This window comes from Monodon monoceros, unplaced genomic scaffold (assembly GCF_005190385.1).
Source record: "Monodon monoceros isolate NGI ecotype Baffin Bay Population unplaced genomic scaffold, NGI_Narwhal_1 Super_Scaffold_10, whole genome shotgun sequence".
In the NCBI taxonomy this organism is placed as follows: Eukaryota; Metazoa; Chordata; class Mammalia; order Artiodactyla; family Monodontidae; genus Monodon; species Monodon monoceros.
The window spans coordinates 6,725,394-6,747,714 of record NW_021703766.1 but is presented as its reverse complement, the minus strand read 5'-3'; the positions used below and the strand labels follow the sequence as shown (position 1 = coordinate 6,747,714).

Below are 22,321 nucleotides of genomic sequence, written 5' to 3'. Positions count from 1 at the left end.
AACATAGCTAGACCATCTTGGGCCAACTCATGGAACACTAGTGTTCCCTGGGAACCTAGTTTGGGAACCACTGAAATATTCCATGTGCTGCTCCCCAAAGACTACCTAGCACAAAGTCAAGGCCCGAAAGTCTGTTTCTTTACATGTTTATTATGAAGCTGCCTCTGGCCTTCCAAGTGGCATGTGTCACTATGACGAGGGCCAAGCATGAGTTTAAGCCCAAAGAGGAGCCCCATCTACGGAAGAAGAAACTGTCTCACTGAGAAGTGACTAGTCCAAGGTCACGTCACTCCGGTGGTGAAACAGGGACTTGGAACTCAATTCTTCCTGCCCCGAAGCCGTCCTTCCCCTGCTTCCGACCCTGCCTTTGAGGGTCTTCTGATCTATTTAATTAAGAAAAAGTGACAAGTGCCCTCTGTCCGAGAGGCTGAAAGCATTTGAAACTGCATGGACCTTTGAGATGCAAATGTTCCATTTTATTTATTAATTTATTTTTAATTTTTATTGGAGTATAGTTGATTTAAAATGTTGTGTTTCTGCTGTACAACAAAGCGAATCAGTTATACGTGTACATATATCCACTATTTTTTAGATTCTTTTCCCATATAGGCCATTACAGAGTATTGAGTTCCCTGTGCTACATAGTAGGTCCTTATTAGTTCTCTCCTTTATATATAGTAGTGTGTATGTGTCAGTCCCAATCTCCCAATTTCCATTTTATTAATAGTGTGTTTTGCTTTGTTTTCCTCCTGCTCTCTCCGCTCATCCTTCAGAACACAAACTTGACTGCCCAAGAGCATGAAAACATCATTGTGGTAAGTCCCGGGCAGCCCCTCTCCCTCTGCCCACCTCCTGTGCCCACAAGCCTCCCCTGGTTTGAGTGAACTCTTGAAACGCCAGCATCATCCCCCAGCACGGTGGCCTTGCTCAATTTTGTCTTTTCTATCAGGCCAGACATGTCTCCCTCCTGCCTTTGCACGTGTCAGAGCCCCAGTTGATTGGGGGGATGTAATTATCACTCTCTGAGGTTGGTAGCAAATGTGCCTTAATCGCCTCCTCCTTCCCGAGTCGGTCGCAGGGAGTGGAGGCCGGAGATGGCAGAGACCGTATAATTTACTCTCAGCCCGTAACCCTGTTAGCTGAAAGGTAAACTCTCTCTTTCTTGCCCCAGGACATGCTCCCAGTTAATCCACACCTAGAAACCCATATTGAATTCCCTCTGATGTGCAAAGTGCGATAGTAGTTTCTGGGACTTGACTTTGATGTGAGCATCTTTGGTGTAAAATATCTTCCTGGGTGATTTTAAACTATGAAATGTGGTTCTCCCAAGAGAGAAGAAAGAAATGAAGTTGCACCTACTGGGTGCCAAGCACTGAGCTCTGTATTTGAATCCACAGGTAACTAAGATAGCCCCTGCTCCCAAGGAGTTCTTGGTCTATTAAATGAGATCGCTGCAAAAATAAGAGGCGTGTAACATAGAGAGTAGAGTGATAAACTCACCTGGGAAAGAAGCCAGAGAGCTTCCCAAAGGCGATGATGTCTGAGCCGGGTTTCGAAGGATCAATAGGGGTTTGCCAGATGGCAAAACAGGGGAAGGGCTTTCCAGAGAGAGAAAGCAAAACATGCAGAGAAATTTTTTTTTTAATATTTATTTATTTGGCTGCGCCGGGTCTTTAGTTGCGGCACATGGGATCTTTGTTGCCACGTGCGGGATCTTTAGTTGCGGCATGTGGGATCTAGTTCCCTGACCAGGGATCGAACCTGGGCCCCCTGCATTGGGAGTGCGGAGTCTTAACCGCTGGACCACCAGGGAAGTCCCATGCACAGAGATTTAAAGCAACATGGCATATTCTGGAAGCTTCAGCGTTGCTGGAGCATAAAGCCTAAGGAAGTAGGAAGCAGGAAGGCAGAACTTAAAATGGAAGTGAGAGGCAGAGCTTTGTGTGCCCAGGAAAGGACCTGGAACAGTTACCTGCCCAAGAGGTCCCGCGGCTGCAGCCTTTGACACAAGGGCCGCATCCCAGACACCGTGCCCCTCTGAGCTGCTTTAGGGCTTCGGGAGCCCACCCACTTGGCCCTGGCCAGCCCGGCCTGGAGAATCACCCTCCATGCTGCAGCTGGGTCCTGTGGGCACCAAAGGACGTGAGCCTTAGGGCTTTTATCGTGGAGAGTAAAGGCAGCAGCTTCTGTGGTGTCCCAACCGCAGTGTCTGGCGCATAGCAGCTGCTCAGTGGGTGTCTGCTAAGAATATAGAGGTTTTCCCCATGCTCTGCTCTGACCACCCATTGCCTCCTCTTGCTAGAACAGGGACAGCATCAGCCTGGACCTCCCCAGTCACCCACCACCACGTTTCTCTGGCATGTTATTAATTAATAAATTCACTTAACAAAACATTCGTTGACATGTGAGGACAAGTATGTGCCAGACGCTGGTCTCTGTTGCACAGACAGAGCTACCGCTGAGGGATTACTGTGTGCTGGCGGAACCTGACAGATAATCCAGAAATCACGTGGTCCGGGCTTGAGATTTGTTCAGGGTGTTAGCGGAGCACAGAGGGCAGGCACCTGACCTCCTCTCTCAGGGAGGGGAGTGGGAGGGGGATGGCAGAGGGCTTCAAGGAGGAGGTAAGCGAACTGAGTCTTAACAGGTGGATAGGATGCTCCTGGGAAAGGCAGTCCAGGCAGGGAGCCCAGCACAGGCAAAGGCAAAGAGGCTGTCGCTGGTGGAGCAGCAGGCAAGGATGTGGGTGCCGGGGAAGGAGTTGGTATCTTCCCCTCCTGGTTGGCAACACCTGTGGGTCCCACTGTGCACCTCAGCCCTGGAAGGAGGGTCAGGGCTTTGGACTTGGGAGGAGCCTGGGAAAGGAATTGTGATCTGAGAAATCCAGCCTGCATTTATTCAGCTAATTTGGCTGGGCTGACCCCTTAATGGGACTCAGGCATCAGCGGGGATGCCTGAGAACAGGGAAGAATTCGAACTCAGGGTCTGACCCTCAGCCCCCCGTTTTACAGCCTTGCTTTCAGTGTTCTCTATTACCAATGCTGTTATTATCGTGAAGCCTCCTGTAGCCTCCTTTCGTTCCAGCCATTACATTTTCTGATTTGACCTGTTGGCAATTAGTCTTCTCCCAGTGGGGCTTGGGTTTTGTTTTGTTTTTTATGCACTTATTTTTCAAAAGTACTTCCACAAGTAATTTAAGTTGGTTTCATTCAACCCATCAGTCAGGCGTCAGTGCCGTGGGTAACAGCTGGCGTGTCACTGGACAAGCGTGGACCCGGAGTCCAGACTCCGGCGGCGTTCCCACGTGCTGGTGAAGGACGTGGGCTTAAAGCTGAGTGTGGTTCAAGTTCAGAGCTGAGTGCAGACCCTGGGCTCACCCCCTACCAGCTGTGACCTTGGGCGAGTAATGGAAGAGCTTTTAATTTCACTTAAAATATCTTTAAAATATTCTTTAAAGTACTTTTGTGAGGATTTCATGAGCATATTTTCGTTGTTTAAAAAAAAAAAAAAAAGATTTCACCCCATCCCAGCGACCCCCTCAGAGGCAGCCCTGGAGGTTTTCATGGGGTGACAAACCCACAGAGACAGACACGGTTGTGTTTTTATTTTTTGCTTTTAACATTAAAGATGCGAAGCTTGATGTGTTGTCCTGTGTTCGATTTTTCACTTAACAGCATGTCTTGGAGATTCTTTCAAGTCAAGACATGCAAGCACGTGTCTAACCCAGGGTTTCTCACCCTCGGCACTAGTGACATTTGGGCATGGATGATTGTTTGTGGTGGGGCCGTCCTGGGCATTGTAGGATGTTGAGTAGCATCCCTGGCCTCCACCCACTAGAACTCCACCCAGCATTCCCCTGTTGTGATGATCGCACTGTCTCCATACATGCTAATATCCCCTGGGGGCGGGGCAGAGCTGACCCTGGTTGAGAACCACTGTTCTACCCCATACTCCATTCTTTCCACTGGCTCTAGAGTATTTGTATTTAACCAGATGGCCATTCAGGTCATTTCCAGCTAACTTGACACTCTAAGCCTCAGTCCCCTCATCTATGAAATGTGTGTGATAACAGTGCCTTTTCCTGCAGGGCTGCTGGGAAAGTTAAATGGGCTAACACGCCGAACATGCTTGGAAGAGGGCTAGGCTCATAGCAAGATGCCACAGAAACATAAAATCTTCTTATTAATAATACGATCGAAAATGATCCTTACTCTGTGACTGGGGCAGGCCTTGTAACAACCTCCCTGACCCTCTGTCTCTTCATCTGTACAAATGGAGATCACTACCGCTTGACCTCACAGAGTTGTCATGAGGATCAAATGAGATAATAGCTGTGGAAGCGCGGAGCCCACGCCTGACGCCCACTGTGGGCGCTTAATCTGTTCCCACTCCTTTATTCTTTGATTCATCCCTGTGAAAGAGGTGGGCCCAGCTTGACTGAAGGGGCTGAAGCCAGGAGGGTACACCCTGCACGTGATCCTTCCTCCCAGAGGTGGTCCCAGAGCTCAGTGTGGGGAGTGGAGCCGCGGGCCAGGCAGCGACTCGAGGGCTGGGGGAGGCGCTTGCCCTGCCCCGCCACCCATGCTGTGGCCAGACCTCTCCCTGCGTTCACCCGCGTGGGCAGCAGCGAGTCCCCACCTGACTTCTGAAAACGAGCGTGCAGAGCCCGAACCGTGGGCCCGGCCTACTTTGGGGTGTTTCATCGTCTTTCATTGCCCCATTTCTCCTCCTATGGAGTTGTCACGAGACGGGTTGCTTGTTTCCTGGTCGTGTGGAGAGCCCGGGCTGAGAAGTAGCATGGTGAATAATTCAGGATCCTGGGTCACACACATGGCTTCAAATCCGGCCCCAGCACGTTGTAACCATGCGACCTTGGGCAGCAGACTTCATCTCTCTGAGGAGAGGGCAAGACGCACACCCCACTCCCAGCACGCAGTGAAGATAAAGTGGCATGACACAGCCCAGAGCCCAGCACAGGCAGTGCCTGCAACAGCTACGGCTATTGTGGGTGTTGCTGTTGGTATATTATTATCATCAGTGTAATGACTGGTCCACGTAGCTACAGGGGATTGTGGGAGGGTGGTGGGCTCAGCCTTGCAGTCAGGTCGGAGCCCACCAACCGCCTTCCCACACCGTCGGGGAGAGATGCCTGTGGTGATGGACATGCTCTCCGTTTGCGCTGTGCTTATTGCAGTGGCCGCTGGATTCATGGGGCCGGTGAGCACTGGAAATGCGGTCAGTGCGACTGAGGAACTGCACTTTCAATTTCATTTCCTTTAGAATCATTTCTTGGGAATTCTATGGCGGTCCAGTGGTTGAGACTCCACGCTTCCACTGTAGGGGGCACGGATTCAATCCCTGGTTGGGGAACTAAGATCCCGCAAGCCATGGAGGGTGGCCAAGAAAAAGAAAAGAAAGAAAGAAAGAAATCGTTTCTTCCGTGTCAGTTACAACGGGAAGAGTTACGCGTGGCTAGTGGCTACCATGTTGCACCGCCTAGCCCTAGGCGAGTGAGACCCTGGGCCCCGTCTCCACTTGTTGGTCAGCCTGACCGTTGCTGCTGTGAAGCAGAGACTCAGCTTTCGATGATTTCGTCTTCCACATAATGGGGAAGATGGGCCGGTGGTCATCCCCCTGCTGCCATCGAGCTACGTGTTCCTTCCCCTAACGGTCCTGAGACAGGCGGAAGCCCTCACCGAGGGGTACCCACCCACATCCAAAGGCCCTGCTTGCGGGAGCAGAGCCAGGAGACCCTCTGAAACCAAGCAGGCAGGGTCTGGGCTACGGGGCTCAGTGATGGGGAGACCCCAGAGCCTTCCTGAGGAGTCAGCGAAATTGCCGCTGTGTCCAGTACAGCCCAAGACGGTCCCCCTGTGCTGGTGTCAGGGACAAACTGTACTCCAGGCAGTGGGCTTATCCCAAGCCTGAGACACCAAAGCTTCTAGAGTTTTCTCTCATCACCTCCCCCCAACAACCCTGTGAATTGGTAACTCTAGTTTTCCACGTTTTATAGACTAGAAGACGAAATGTCCAGAGAGGCCAAGCTGCTCACTCAGTCACACAGCCCGGCAGTCTCGGTGCTGGGTCCTGGGTCTCCCGTTTCCTAATGTTGTGACCAGTGTGGAACTGGGTCCTGGGTCTCCCATTTCCTAATGTTGTGACCAGTCCACAGCGAGTGGACTTCACATAGGCATTAACCATCCATCCCATAATGAATGTTTATGGACAGCTGGCCTTATCTCAGGCTGGGAGAGGCACTTTACACCAGGGGTTCTCAATTGGGGCCGATTTTGTCCCCCAAGGGGCATTTGGCGATGTCTGGACATAGCTTTTTTTCCATTGTTCCAATTTTTTATTTGAATTTGAAATTTAGCAAAATCGTTAAAACAGAAATTATGAAAGGGGCAGAAAAATCAAGAATCAAACACCATCTGAGCCATGGGAACCTTGCACAGGAATGGCAGTGGGAACAGGTAACAGTGTACAGCTGGCCTAAGAAGGCTCGGTGGTGGGACTTCCCTGGCAGTCCAGTGGTTAGGACTCCACACTTCCAATGCAGGGGGCGCGGGTTCAATCCCTGGTCGGGGAACTTAGGATCCCACACGCCACGCAGCACAGCCAAATTTTTAAAAATTAAAAAAAAAAAAAAAAAAAAGGCTCGGTGAGGGATGAATTCAAGGGGCATTAGAAATTCTAACCTCCCTTAACATAAAATGAAGTGCATCTGGAGACAGGTTTTTTTTGTCGTTGTTGTTGTTTTTTGCGGTACGCGGGCCTCTCACTGTCGTGGCCTCTCCCGTTGCGGAACAAAGGCTCCGGACACACAGGCTCAGCGGCCATGGCTCACGGGCCCAGCCGCTCCGCGGCACGTGGGATCTTCCCAGACCGGGGCACGAACCCGTGTCCCCTGCGTCGGCAGGCGGACTCTCAACCACTGCGCCACCAGGGAAGCCCTGGAGGCAGTTTTGATTGTCATGGTTGGGTTGGGGGTTGAGAGCAAGGATGCTACCAGACATCCTGCAGTGCACAGGACAGCTGCGCTGCAAGCAAGGGCCAGCCGCAGGTGCTCACAGGGCCAGGCTAAGAAGCCTTCTCTGCACAGATTCCCTCCGCTCACCCTCAAAGTGATGCTCTCTGGTTCACCTTCCTGGTGGGGACCACAGGGTTAAGAGAGATGAAATAACTTGCTCTAATGGTCACATCATAGCAAGTGCCTGAAGCAGGACTTGCACCCAGAACTCTGCCCCCAAAGCCTGGGCTTATAACCACCACACGTCCTGCCTCGTAGGCAGGGACTGTTGATCCATGGGGGACGCGGATGGTCATCAGCAGGTCGTGAAACCCCTAAAGTTGCATGCATCGTTACAGATGTATATTTTTCTAGGGGGCAGCCCAGAGATTTTATCAGCTTCTCAGTGGGAGCCACGTACCCCCACACACACACAATTTAGGAGCTCTGGCCAGCAAGTTAGAGGATGGCTTTTTTGCCCAGAGGGTGACAAGGAGGTTGTGCTTTCCACCGTGAGTTAACCATCTTACGTAGACACCCCCACCCCCACCCCTACAGTTCCTTCCAAGGGATTCCGACTGACGTTTGTTCCTTTTCTTTCAGGCAATCGCTCCTTTGCTGGAAAACAACCATCCACCACCAGATCTCTGTGAATTCTTTTGCAAGGTATGGCACTGCTGAAGCAGGCCTGTGTTTTCAGGAAGCAGCCTGTCTCAGTATGTGCATGGCAGGGGTTGGTTTTGCAAAATTTGCTGAAAACCAAACTTAGACCCTCCCCCGGCCCCGACCCAGGTCAGGGCCCCAGACACAGCCAGAGACAAGCCAGGCACCCCGTTCTTGGGTTACAGCCCCCTCTCTGCCAGACAGGTGATAAGCGAGACCCAGGGTCAGACCAGCAGGTCAGGGAGGAGCATCAGAGTTTTCCTTGGAATGTCTTCCTGGCTGTCTTGGGAGAAGTTTGCAGCAGACTTTCTGAGCTCCTGACATCAGAGCTGGGCTATTATTATTAGCCAGGGCTCCTGTGAGCACCGGCCGGCCCACAGTGAGGGCACAGCCGTGGGGCTTTCCCTGAGCAGGGCAGGCAGGCGGGGGATGCCAGGTGAGCTTGGAGGAGCCCTGGTGCAGGACATCCAGTCCCAGGGACCCCACGCCAGGCCAGCCTTGCAGTGGGATCTACGTGGAACATCCCCAGAGCACGTCAGGGACCAGGCATCCCCCGTCTGAGAGCACCTTGGTGGCCCGGGGGCTGGACCAGCACACGATCCTGTTTGATCCTTTGCTGGGTGATTTTTTTTTTTTTTTTTTTTTTTCCCTGTACGTGGGACTCACCGTTGTGGCCTCTCCCGTTGCGGAGCACAGGCTCCGGACACGCAGGCTCAACGGCCATGACTCAAGGTCCCAGCCGCTCCGCGGCATGTGGGATCTTCCAGGACTGGGGCACGAACCCGTGTCCCGTGCATCGGCAGGCAGACTCTCAACCACTGCGCCACCAGGGAAGCCCCTGGGTGATTTTTTTTAATGCAATGGTCTGATGTCCTTGGAAAGTCGCAGGGCCTGGCTTTGCTGCTTTCCCAGCGCTCCCCTGCTCTTCCTCTCGCCGACCCCCTTCACCGAGCTTGTTCCTTCCATGGCCACACACCGTCCTTTGGGGGTGTGGGCTGTGTGCACCAGTGAGACAGGCGCGTGGCGTGGCAGAGCGGGCTCCTAGGGACCTGCTGGTTCTGGGGTGAAGGGGACCGTGGTGCACTTATTGCTCCTCTGTCCCCTCACCCAGGGAGCATGTCCTCTATGTGTGTTAGGGGACGCAAGCTTTAGGGAGACAGGATCACATCATCCTCTTTGGCCCTGTCTCTCCATCAGCAGACCTTTCCCAGCGACCCACAGAGCAGAGGGTGGGCCCAGCCTGCTACCTGAAATGCCCAGGTGCATCTCTTAATGTGGGCGTGTGCCAGTGCGTGCCCTCTGGCCCACGCGGGTGAGCCCCGAGTGTACAATTGTGTGTGTGTGTGCAAGGGCGTGTCTAGGCATCGGGCCCTGTGCTGTACCAAGGCCCCCCTCCCCCGTGGGGAACAGCTGCGGAAGGAGTAACCACTTGGTGGGACTGCACACGACTAAGACAGGCCTTCTCTGCCCCTAGCACCTGGCGTTGTGCCCCCAAGCAGGGCAGGCAGGTCACCCAGTGTATGGGCTCCTGAGAGAGCGGCCAGCTGCTCCCTTACCTGTCTCGGCGGGTCATCTCCTCTCTTAGTATTTTGTCCCATTTAATCCAGACCTGCTCCTTGTTCCCCTCTCAAGCAGGGTGGTTTCTCCCAGATCTCAGGGCATTCAGACTTTTGTTCTAGAACAATGGACCTTTGTTCAAAGTAAATCATACCTGAGGGTTCCTGGTAGCACAGTTTGAAAAACAGTGATGTGGAGGACACCATCCCTTTTGGCATTTCCTGATAGAACTCCCTGGGTAGCTGCCCTGCCGTTTGGAGCGAGGGGCCCAGGCACAGGGATCGGTGAGACTCAGGGCTGTTTCCCCTCGGGTGGCGGGGCGGGGGGGGGCTGTTTCCCCTCGGGTGGCGGGGCGGGGGGTTGGAGTCGCAACCTCAGCACTTCCTCCATCAGGCAGCCCACCCAGAGAGGGAGGCTTGAGGGAACAAAGTCGCCTCCACCGGGTCCACTTGGCCAGCTCTCTGGACACACCCAGGCAGCCTCTCCTGCCAGACTTGGAAGCCAGGACCCCGAGATTTGGGGAAAGTTTACTTATCAAGAATAGTCTAGGATTTCTAACATCCCAAGTCCAGTGTCCTCTTCCAGGGTTGGAAACAGCACCTTCAGGCCCAGGCAGGTTTAAATGTGGTAGAGCAGCACATAGTCTGTTCCACCTGAAGACCTTCAGTTTCACTTTGAAAAACAAAAACCCCATGCTGGTGAGATAAAATACTTCCAAGAGCTGCGTGTGGCCTGCACCCTGCAGCCAGCTTATCAAAGCCTTCAATTGAGAAGTCACAGAATTTTCGAGATTCTGGCATCCAAGCACTAACCCCGGTATTCTTGCACCTGATTTTCAAGAAACTCCTCTGGTAGACCACGCGCGCGCCGAACCTTAGTGCTGTGGGGATCTTGCCCTGTTAAATAGGATTGTGTGGGAACGGACTCCTGTCTGTACCCCCCTGAAACAACCTCAGACCGTCAGTCAGATCAAAACAAAAAGCAAACAGAAGATTCCATCCCCACCCACTTTTCTCACTCCCCCAAAATGAACAAAAAAGTATGCAGCAGTATTGAGCAGGGGAACCCAGGCACCAGAGCCGGGCTCACTGCCCCGAGCCACAGACCACGGTCAGGGCTTCCGCAGGCCCCGGCTGGACCCCGCCAGGCTCGGTGCTGACCATTTCCTCCTGCCTCCCCAGCACTGCAGAGAGCGGCCCCGGTCTATGGTGGTCATTGAAGTGTTCACCCCCGTGGTCCAGAGAATCCTCAAGCATAACATGGTAAGTTCCCCCGACACCCGGACCACAGAGCCAGGGGAGGGGCACAAGCTTCCAGTCTTTCACTTTTCCTAAGATTTTGGGATGGGGTTGGAGGCTGACGGCCAGGGACTGGGCTTGGGGTTCTGTTGCATCCTGTGGGTTTTCATGCACCCTACCCGGCTTGGTTCTGGTTTTTGCTCTTAAGACAACAGGAGGAATCTTTCCACGGTAAGAATGACAAAAATAATGTGGCTGGGAGAGAAGAGATAGGTGTGTAGAGTCACAAATAATATCTGTAGAAACTCAGCCCTCGAGGAAGGGGAGGGAACTCCTCACTCCTTAAGAGGGGGCTACCCATAGGAGCGTCCATGGAAAGGGCAGAAAGAGGGCTGTACAGTGCAGAAACCTGACAGTCATGACCTCAGCCAGAGGTCAGGGTCACCGTCCACAGTGTTAAGTCACAGTGCGGCATGTACCCTTGGTGTGATGTGAGGAGGAGGGCCCTGGACCTCGCGGGTCTTCTCTCTCAAACCCACCCCCTCAGTCTAATCATAACAAAAACATCAGACTAATCCCAGCTGAGGGACATTCTACAGAACACCTGATGGCCCTCAGAACTGCCAGGTCATCGAACACAAGGAGAGTCTGAGAAGCGGTCACAGCATAGAGGCCCTAGGAGACATGATGAGTAATTGCAGTGGAGTTTTCTGGATGGGATCCTGGGACAGAAGAAGGACATTAGGGGAAAATGGAGGAAATCCGCATAAAGTATGGACTTAAATTAGGTTAATTTTAAAAAACATAGGCGCAGAATTTCATTATGCACTCAGTGGTCCGGGCTCTTGTAATCTGCTGGCCCTTTTGCATTCTGTCCTCAGTCCAGTGAGAGCAGCAAATGTCATTGTTTTCTCTGTGTTACACATGGGGAAACTGAGGCTGAGCAAAGTCCTCTAACTGGCCCCAGGGCCCCAGCTGGGAATAAGAACAACTAGCACCTACTCTCAGGTATTTACGGAGCACCTTTCAGAGCCGGATGCAGTGTGACGCTCCAGTGTGTTATGTCACGTGACCCCCAGGACAGCCCGTGACCTCCTTCTACAGATGAGGAAGCGGAAACCCAGGAAGGGCCGTGGGTCCTCCCAGGACCTGTGGGCAGCCGTGATTTCTGTAGGCTACTCAGGGCCCTGTGGGCAGGTGTGGTCTCTCACGAGTGGTGCTAGGGAGCCGGCAGTCTAAAGCAAGGGCTGGTGTTCCAACAGGCTCTGCTGAGCCAGCCACCAACCTGGACTGATGTTGCCTGGGTGGCGTGGAAGCATCTGTGTCATTGCATCACACGTTGGGCCACTGAATCGGTTGTGGGGTGACCGTGACTACTGCCCCCCCACCCTGTCGACAGGCAGCATGTGAAAACAGCTCTGAAAAGGGGTGACCTGCTCACAATTTTGTTTGTGAGGTAGCTTTCCTGTCTCCACACCAGATCCCCAAAGCATAGTACATAACCTACCCCCTTCCCCAGTCAGGAATGGAAAGTGTGACACATGTGCCACTCTCCCCCATCCCACACCCCGGCAGACATCATTAGCCAATTACAGCACTCCTCCTGCAGAGCCCAGAGTTAGCTTCAGAGTCTTTCTCTGCACAGCATTCCAAGCAGCCACTACCGGTTGTACCATGTTGGTACCCTACAGATTCTCTTTACCATTATCCCTGAGTGATCACACACCATAATTAAATTGTTGCTTATTTCTGAGATCCTCCTTAATTTGAGATAAATGTATTTCTTGTTTTCTGAACAAGAACTAACAAAGAAACTCCCCTGGGGGATGGGTGTGTGTGTGTGTGTGTGTGTGTGTGTGTGTGTGTGTGTGTGTGCTGCCTTAATTTAGGCTTTAATCATTGCAAGGGCACTCTGTGGCCTGGGCCAGCTGGGAGGAAAAGGTCCCTGATTGTTTACCCCCCCCCCCGTTTTGTTTATTTATTTATTTATTTATTCATTCTTGGCTGCTTTGGGTCTTCATTGCTGCGCACGGGCTTTCTCTAGTTGTGGCGAGCGGGGGCTGCTCTTCGTTGTGGTGTGCGGGCTTCTCATTGCGGTGGCTTCTCTTGTTGCGGAGCACGAGCTCTAGGCGTGCGGGCTTCAGTAAATGTGGTGTGCGGCCTCAGTAGTTGTGGCACACGGGCTTAGTTGCTCCGCGGCACGTGGGATCTTCCCGGATCAGGGCTGGAACCCGTGTCCCCTGCACTGGCAGGCAGATTCTTAACCACCGCGCCACCAGGGAAGTCCCCTGATTGTTAACTTTAAAGTCACTGTGGATGTAGTGTGAGGTGAGGGCCATGCCCTTTCAGAGTCCAGAGCAAAGGTTCTGGAGTTTCTTTTGCAAAGGACCTTCTCTCATCACAACACGTCAGTGACAGAGCCACATCCCCAGGGCACCCCTGGCCAGGGTCCATGCCTCCTCAGGTGCGTAAGCATTTTTGCGCATTCCATGGTAGTCAATAGGCTGTTTAGTAAGGGTTCTTTTAGGACATCTGACTTCAAAGGGGAAAATGTCAAATTTCAGGCAGCCTCCCAAGGCTTAACCATACAGCATCTCCCTTATACCTGGTTAGTTTTATGGGCCTGGAGTGTTGACTGTGTAATTTTCTGGATAAGAATCAGAACAGCTACAAGGCAGATCCAGAATTTATAGCATCTTTTGTGGCCTGGCAGAGACTGGGGACCCTCGGGCATGAATGCTTACTTCACTTTTAAAGAACTCCCCCGTATGGTCCCGGGGTCTGGGGATGCTGTAACACTTCACAATCCCACTTGCTCTTAAAGTCCACTAACTACACACTGAACTATGTCAAAGAGAACTGTAGAGAGGACAGGGTGGGGGAATTAGGCCCTCCTGCAGAAGAGACAAATGTGATTGTGGCTCACACCAGGCACGGGAAGCGCGGCGGGCCTTCGGTGTCACCCACTTCACACTCCCTAAACCTCAGTTATCGGCCGGGACAGCATTTCGGAGCTGGTGTGGGTACCTGTCAGCACAGCCTGAGCCCTGACTTCCCCCCACGTGCAGTGTTTCTCAAGGACATGCTTGAATGTTTGGGAAATGGGGAAGGTCACACACCCCCGTGGTATTCTGGGATTTCAGAGCTTCCCCTACTCTCAGAGTGCATCTTTTGTCACTATATCCCGTGTCCCGTTTCAGGGATGAGCAAACTGAATCTAGGTTAAGAGTCTCGAAGAATGTTACTCCTTGGGCCACAATAAAAACTAGATACAAATGGAAGCATCCCTTAAGTATGTTCCCCTGGAGATTCTAAACAGTTTGTTCAACTGCATCCCCAAGAATGATCACGGCTCCTGTGCCCACATGCCACTCATTGGTGTGTTCTTGTGGCAGAGGCGACAAGAAGATGTGGCTGTGGCCTCTAGTGGCCCGTGATCTGACCTCCTACTTTCCAAAGGCAACATATTTGACTTTGCCAAAGAGGCAAAATGTCCCTCACCCACATGTTAAAAGGCCACCAGACCCATCTATAATGTTAATTTCCAGGGAAATGACCTTGACTATCCAGAAATCTAATAACAGAGGTAATGGCAGTTAGCAGGGCTTAGTTGAATCAGTTTTCATAGAATCATAAAACGTTAAGGGTGGAAGGGGCCTAGAGATCGTTTCTTCAACTCTCGTTCCACGGTGGAGACAGTGAGGCCCAGAGAGGGCCATGGCTGCACAAGGCCACACAGCTTTCCTGTTACCCTTTTCCTGGGGACTCAGGGACTCTGGGCAATTTCCTCAGTTTGAAAGCACAATCAAGCTTCCATCTTCTCTTCATGCAGGGGCCCCATCCTCTAGCCCAACGCTCTGTGTGTGCGTGTATGTACATATGTATTTGTGGTGTGTGTGCGCACGCACGTGCGTGTGTAGATCCTTCTGGGCTTTCTCGTGGCTTTTGCTGCCCTCCTTATGCAAAGGCATAACCCTAGTAGGCAGGATGGAAGCAGACGAGCCCCCATCGTCTTGAGGATACTAATTCAGCCTCTCACTCCAGGTTGAAGAAGCACCAGGCGCTCTAGAAACTCGCTCCTGTGAGCTGGCAGGAGGGCGTGGGCGGGCCGTGTTCTGATGTGGGCTTTCCCCAGGACCCGCAGGATCGGTTAGATCTACAAGGGAAGTCTCCACAGGCTTTATTTTAGATTAGAGTCTGATCCAGGTTGCTTTTTATTAAGTGGGTTCCCCCTGAGCAGGGGCAGGAGAAGAAACAGCGGAGTTTGGAGACCACCGGGCTTCCCTCTGATGTCTTACTGGTCAGCCTCATCACCACACCGTGACTTGCCCTCCTGGCCGTTCACAGCCCAGCACGCGGGTTCAGAAGTCCAGTGACGTGGGAAGGGACGCGGTCCTTTCCTGGCCCACGCCCTTCTCTCCTGCACCGCCTGTGCTGCTTCTCCTGACAAGTCCCCAAGCCGACAGCCACCTCGGATGCTGGCCTTTCCCCTCTTAGCTGAGAAAGCAGGGGGCCCAGAAACTCTCGGGGGACTGCACAAGAGGAGCCGGTCCTCGCTGGAGGCCAGCTGGGCATCTGCAGGCCCCCGTGCAGCCGCGCGGAAGGGAAACACACCAGCTGGGCTGTTCTCCGAGCACGTCTGGGTGGCACGCTGACCCACAGGGTGGGTGACAGGTGTCAGGGACCCTCCTGTGGCAGGCCATCTCCCATCTCCACGGGCAGCCATCGGGAGTTGTGAGGAGAGGGTGACAGGGCCGGTCCCTTCGAGTGAAAGATACTTGTGCTTTTAGGAAGAGATGGCTGGCATGTCCCCGTTGCCTTCCACCCCAATGTCTCGGGGCAGAGTGGGGTCCCACCACCCCTCTGGCCTCCTGCCTGCCTGTCTCCCCAGCTCCTGCCCTCTGCTCTCTCTGCAGGACTTTGGCAAGTGCCCGCGACTGAGGCTGTTTACTCAGGAGTACATCCTTGCCTTGAACGAGCTCAACGCGGGGATGGAGGTGGTGAAGAAGTTCATTCAGAGGTGGGTTCCTCAGCCGGGCCCCCTCCCCTTCCTGGCCTGCAAGCCAGCTTTCCTCTGCACCCAGAACCACTCACTCCATTGATGCCTGGAGAGGAGCTGCTGGCGTTCAGAGGCCCCAAGCGTCTCATCTTTTACGAGGGTCTCCTGCGTCCTCCTGACCCCATGTGGTCTGAGGCACTCGCTTGCTGTGTGACATTGAGCCAGTCGCTGTACCTCTCTGATCCTCTTTCCTCTGCTATCCACAGGGGTTGTCATGCAGTTAAATAAGGTGATATATGAGGAAGCCCCTAGCACAGTGCCTGATGCTCAGTAGGAACTCAGGAAATGGTTAAGAGTCCTAAATAATAAGAGGATTTCTGTGGATCCCGCCTGTGGGTGCTGGGTGTGTAGGGAACGATCTCCTGCTAGCCCAGGAGAGTCATCATTGGGGATTTGAACAGCCACCTCCCAGACTTGGCCTAGAGGAAGCCTGATATTCTGACTCTTACTTTTGGTGTTTGGGGCGGGGAGGGGGTGCTTTTGTTTTGATTTTTAAAATTTTTTTCTGTGCCTCAGTTTCCTCATCTGTAAGATGAGAACTATAGTACTTACTTCATCTAGGTAACATGAGGATTCTGTGAGCTTATACACATAAACACCAAGAACGGTGCCTAAGTGTGATGGGAACGTTAGTGGTCGTCATCACTACTCTTCTCATTTTTTAAGAAAATCGTGATAGCCTGTCGAAGCCAGGCTCCAAAAGATAGTCACCTGAAACTCACAAAGCATTTCCAAACCCAAGGAATGTGTCCTTCTGGGCACTTCCCTGGCAGTGCAGTGGTTAAGACTCTGCACTTCCACTGCAGGGGGCACGGGTTCCATCCCTAGTCGGGGAACTAAGATCCTGCATGCCACGCGGCACAGCCAAAGAAAAATAGATAAATTAAAAAAAAAAAAAAAAGTTGTCCTGCTGGAACCCTGGTGACCCCAGGGTCCCTTTAAAGCACCCAGTAATGGTTTATGAAATTGTTTCAGGTTAGGCCTCTTAGTCCCAACGGCCACACCGATTTTCCGGGAATGTTACAGGTATTATCCCCAGGCCCCAAGCAGCCCTGGGAGTAGGGATATTAGCCCCATTTTACAGATGAGAAAACTGAGGCACAGACATAGCTGTGACGCATAACAATGCCTGGCATTTATGGAGGACTTAGCAAATGTGTCCCAGACCTCATGCTAGGCCAGGATCAGGTTGACCATAATAACTTTTCTTTCAAAGCAGGCCACTTGGAAAAGAAAATGAGGTGAATGATTGTTACAGAACCGCTGGGCATGAATTACAGACACAGGACGTATGGCCACTGTCTGCTAACTCTTCCCATGAATTAGAAAATTAGATCCTCACGGTACCCACTGAGGAGGGGGCCGTTGTCCCCATTTTCTAGCTTAGGAAACAGTGCAGAGTTTAAGAAGCTTGCCAAGGCCACTCAGCTGGGCGTGAACACAGGCTCCCTGGATCTGGAGCCCACGGTCCAGAGCTTGGCTCTCTGCTGCCTGCACATGGCAGAGCCAGGACGCAAATCCCGGTGTTGCCAACCCCCCAGCAGAGGACTTGGGGTGACCCCCATCCCACCCCCCAGTGTGTGTCTGAAGGGCACCCCGCCTCCCCCTCCACCCTGCCATCACCTCACCTAGCCCTCTCCTCTTTTCTAGCATGCACGGCCCCACGGGGCACTGCCCCCACCCCCGGGTCCTGCCCAACCTGGTGGCTGTGTGCCTGGCCGCCATCTACTCCTGCTACGAAGAGTTCATCAACAGGTCAGTCCCCACCGCCTCGGGAGGGCCTGGGTGGGACACGCTTGCCCCAAGGACGGTGACCTGTACACACCTGGCCAGGCAGGGAGGTGGAGTGGCTTCCACTGGACCTGCCTCAAGTGCGTTTGCCAAATCCCCTGTGTTCACTGGTGCCAGGGCCCAGAACCCAGGGATGTGACTGGAAAAGCAAACACTGTGAATCAATACTGGCACTGCAAGGCCGTCGTGTTGACTTGGCTTTAGGAACAAGTGTTTTATTCTGAAGATTTCTCACCAGCGGGCACATGTAACCGGAAGAAGACATGACGGAGCCACTGTCCTGGGTCCCCCAGGGTTTGGGTGCAAGCAGCTTATTAGGGAGGTAACCCCAGGAAGCAGTGGGAGGGAGCCTGGGAAGGGAGGACAGCCAGCAGACTCGATGTTCGTAAGCAGGTGACCACTGCAGGCACCTGTGCGTGTCCCAGTGGGACCTCCCGGGAGACTGTGGAATGTTCTCTCGGAGTCCCTCCCCTGAGGGATGATGACACCGGGGTAGTTACTTACCAGCTCCCATTCTTCCCGGATTGAGGTTGGCTCCTGGGATGTAGCGTGACGTGGATGCCATTGGTCATATAGAACTTTCTCTGGTGATCTCTGGGGTCATCAGAGAAGGTATGATGTGCAGGGCACAGATGGCATCTTCTGCAGCCGCCCTGTCCAGTTGTTCAGGTGGAGTACTGCACAACTCGGAGAGCACCAAAATGTGTCTAGGCACCGCTAGAGCTGGGAGCATCGCAGGAATGTATTTCAGTCCTTAAAGGAAAGGCAGTGGAGCATCACTGAAAACCTGTGCAAACAGGGCAACATGAAGATGTCATGCTGGTCATTCCCAGGTGCCTGTTCCATGCCCTACAGCATGTTATATTAAAAGCCAAAAAAAAGGAGGAAGCAGTAGAGAGTAAGGCATGGCCTGTACAGCCGTCCTCGGCATCCCTGTGTACATGGATGGTCACTTGCCCTTGGCCTCATACACTGCAGCTCTGGAGCTGATCCGCATGCATTTCAAGCCCAGGCCATCCCAGCAAGTAGGAAGAGCATCAGGGGTGTCACAGGCTCGCAGGCTCCTCTTCCTCCTGAAGCCTCCGCCTCACCCACCCTCCCGGGGCTCGCTCCGCGGACACCTGAGCTGGGACTTAGGTTTCGGGGCAGGAACAGGAAACAGCACCTGCCAGCGTTTTCCCTCTGCGTCTCCAAGGCTCTGCCTGGCTGCCCTCGAGCAGGGTTTCCCTGACTTGGGAGCAGGAAGCAGAATGGAATCTCTTTCCCAGTTCCCACCCTAGGAGAAGGACAGAGATGGAAAGAACCAGAATTAGGACCCGTGCACACTGTGCACAGCAACAGCCAGCCTCTGTCCTTCTCTCATCCTTTCAACACTTGTTTAGTGAGGGTCCCTGCTGTGCCAGGCGCTGAAGGTACAAAAGCAAACCCGCCGATGGGGCCCCTGCCCTCCCAGAGCGGATGGTGTGGCAGTGGGTGGAGGGGGTGGGAGGGAGAATGCGAGCGATTTCATCAGGGCTGTGATGAAAGACGCCAGAGGCGTAATTAACGTGGTCCACGGCGAGGAGCCTCAGCCCTGGCTGCATGCCAGCGTCACCCGGGAAGGCTTACAGAAGCTAAACACACAGAAAGCCTGGGACCCAGCTCTCGTCGCTTCGGTGTGTCCATCATAAGGCATGCACAGGAAGGTTTACAGCAGCAGCATTTGTAATAGCCCCAGACTACGGCCTGCCTCAACCCCAGCGTCCTTCAGCCGTAGAACGGGTAAGTTGTGGTGTGTTCACACGAAGGCGCACTGCAGGACAGCGAGAATGGACAAACTAGTGCAACCAGCAAGCAGTGAACTAACCTTACAGACGCAATATGGAGGGAAAGAAGCCAGACCCGAAAGATGCACAGAGTGTGAATCTCGTCCCTTGAGTTTCAAGAACAGGCAAAACCAATCTCTGGTGATAGAGGCCAGAATAGTGGCAGCCTCGGGGCAGGGACTTAGGTGGAAAGGCGTGAGAGGAGCTTCTGGGCCCTTGGAAATGTTTCACATCTTGATCTTGGTCAGTGGTTCTCAGCTGGGGGCAGCTCTGACCCCCCGGGGATATCCGGCAACGTCCGGAGACATTCTGGGCTGCAGAAGGAGGGCTGCTGCCGGCATCCGGTGGTGGAAGTCAGGGATACTGCTGAACACGCTGCCACGCACAGAGCAGCCCGGAATCATCTGAACTGTCCGGCCACAGATGTCCGAAGTATCAGGAGGAGGAGCCCTGGCCTGGTGGCTGTTTATTACACAGGGGAATTTGTGATAGTCACAAAGCTCTGCACCTAAGATTTGTGGACGAGACCGGACTGATGTTACCCCCGGGGTGTGCTGGAGCCCAGGCACACTTGGAAGCACATCTCTTCCCAATTCCACAGTCGGGGATGGCATGTTGGTAGCTTGACTTCAATCATGGTGGGAGTATTTACACCAGGAAAATTGGCAAACACTACCAGTCAGGGCTCCTTTTTTTCTGGAGACTTTGTTGTTAGACATTTACCCGCATCCCACTGGTTATATCTTAAAGAAGAAGAAGAAGAAAAAAAAAGGTGCCTGGGCCCCACCCACTGCAATTCTGATTTAAGTGGGATGCCCCTGACATCGGGTTCTTTCTTTTTTTTAACACCTTAGGCAAGTGGATTATGTGGCCAGAGTTGAGAACCCCTGCTCTAGGGGGAAGTGAGGAAGGGATTCTGCAGGGAGGTGATATTTAAATTGACACCTGCTGGCTGTCAGCAAGGCAAGAGGACAAGACGTTCCAGGCAGAGGGAACGGCATGTGCAAAGGCCCGGCAGTGCAGATGGAGCTGCCATTGGTCACATGTCCTACCCATGGTCCTTAAACACCTGCTTTAGAGTCCCCTGGAGTGCTGCTTGAAAATGCAGACTCCTGGACGCAGCGTTTCCGGGCCAGGCCCAGGAATCTGCATTCTTAAACTCCACAAGTGATCTGCTCCACGCTAAAGGCCACTGCAGGGGAGGAAGTGAAGGAAACTGAGTGTGCCCTGAGCAGAGAGAGGGGCAGAGGCAGAAGACGACGTTGGAGAGGAAGGCCAGGCCATGGAGAGACTTGTACCACTGAGCTTCTCCCACCTCCACCTCCCGTGCTGAGCTGCTCCTGGGGTCATGTCAGCGGGTCTGCGGCAGGGCCTGAGCCTCTGCTTGTCTCATAGACTCCCAGTAATGCCGCTGCTGCTGGTTGGGGACCGTGCTTTGAGTGGCGGAGCTGTGCCTGTGTGTCAGTTGTGGAGGTTTTATTCTAAGGGCGTTGTAGTCGCCGATGGGTTTTAAGTAGAGAAGGGACTTGATGAGGTGTCCGTTTCCAGACTCCCCTCTGGCTGCCGCTGCAGAGGCCAAGCACGACCTTGGGGATCCCAGTAGGCGGCGGTTACTACTAGGTGCCCAGGGTGGAGGCCTGGGGAGGGCGAGGCGGGCCCTGCTGCCTCCCGCTCAGGCCTGCCCTGATTCCCTGCTCAAGACAGCCCAGCCCCCTCGCAGCCCACAGTAGCTGGGGATCCAAGTTCTGCCCTCACCTCCCCCAGGAAATCACCCTGAGGGATGCAAGACCTTCCCTAGGCTCAGGTCCATCCCACCCCCTCGGTCAGTCCCTGGAAGATAAAACCCCGTGCCGTCTACCGGGCCCATCTGCGGCGCTCTCAGTAGGTACGTGATGTACTTGCACACAAGAGAACAGACAACTTGACCCAGGTTAGCATAGCTCGCTGGAAAATCGCCCAATCTAAGCCAAGCAGCCTTGAAAATCCACTCCTAAATCCCAGCAAAGGCAAAGGGGATGGAGCTGAGTACTGGATAGCAAGTTTGCTCTGAGTACGCCACATCCTCCACCGGACCACACACAATTTTCCATCGGGCATAGAATTCTCGGACTTTAGCTAAAGGGTTTTGTTTTTCCCCAGCAAAGCTCAAAGTGTATTTATCAAACATCCTTGGTGGGCTCAGCTCAGGCCTGGCTCGTGGCACGTGCTGGACAAATCCAGGCCCTCTGAGCACACTGGGTGTGAGTTCTGTGCTTGAGCCAGTCCTTGTGCACGGGGAGCACGCGCGTCTCTTTGGAAGCACAGGCGCATGCGTGTGGCCCATTTCGGGAAGGACTGGACGAGCAGCTGTTTGTGATCATATCATCGTGCTCTGAGTCTCTTGGAGCCGTGGGCTCAACCGTGACCGCACACACAGGAAGCCCTAAACATGACTGGTGTCCGGACTCCACCCTAGAGATTCCGACCTACTGGGACATTAGGATGTTTAGAAGCGCCTCAAGGGACACTGGTGTCCAGCCAGGGGTGGAAGGTTCTGGCACAGGGGCAGGAAGGGTGAGAGCGGCGGGTGGAAGAAATCAGGGAAGACTTCGTGGGGGAGGAGGACCTGCATGGGATCATGCAGCGTCTTGGACATGCAGTCAGGGACCTGGTTTCAAATCCAAGTCCTCTCCACTTACGAGCCATGTCATCAGGGTAGTCATTTGACCTCTGGTAGCATCTTTCCTCACCTGTAACGTGAAGATGGTAATACCTACCGTTCAGAGATATCTGAGAAAGTCTGTGTGGTCTGCGTGATAGCACTTAGCACCGTGCCAGCCCAGGGGCACCAACAAAGGAAGCCCGTTGCTGGAGTTACCTTTGTCCTGACGCGCGCCTCCCCGTAATGTTTGGAAGCACCCAGTGAGGAGGCGCTTTACCCAGACTCAAAGCTCTGACAAGTCCTGCTGTAAAGAGGCCCAGCATTTCCCAAACACATGTGACCTCAGTGATGCCATAGCGCCCTTTCCTCAGCTAACACCTGTTAACCCCCTGCACAAGCATCGTTCCTCTAGGTGGTGGAGATGCTGCAAGGGGCGGGATGGGGGGGTTAGCCGAGAGCGGTGGGGTGCTGCAGACAGGAGGGACGTGCAGACTCCACGGCACTAGCATCTGGGGTTTGGGATCCCTTTGAAGGGTGTTCCCAGGTGCGGGGCAGAAG

The 22,321-nt window shown here is 53.5% G+C and overlaps 1 protein-coding gene and 1 non-coding gene across 2 annotated transcripts in view; one reads left to right on the top strand and one right to left on the bottom strand.

Annotated features, from left to right (window-relative positions):
* Window positions 1–22,321, top strand: part of CMIP (c-Maf inducing protein) — a 237,977-nt gene that overhangs the window by 189,625 nt on the left and 26,031 nt on the right. Inside the window, exons 5-9 of the mRNA XM_029213509.1 lie at window positions 774–815; window positions 7,613–7,675; window positions 10,411–10,491; window positions 15,384–15,487; window positions 17,177–17,281. Of these exons, the coding sequence (XP_029069342.1) occupies window positions 774–815; window positions 7,613–7,675; window positions 10,411–10,491; window positions 15,384–15,487; window positions 17,177–17,281 (395 nt within the window). The remainder of the gene's footprint in view (window positions 1–773; window positions 816–7,612; window positions 7,676–10,410; window positions 10,492–15,383; window positions 15,488–17,176; window positions 17,282–22,321) is intronic.
* TRNAG-CCC lies at window positions 1,741–1,813 on the bottom strand. Its single transcript has one exon. It is a non-coding gene; the product is annotated as a tRNA-Gly (tRNA).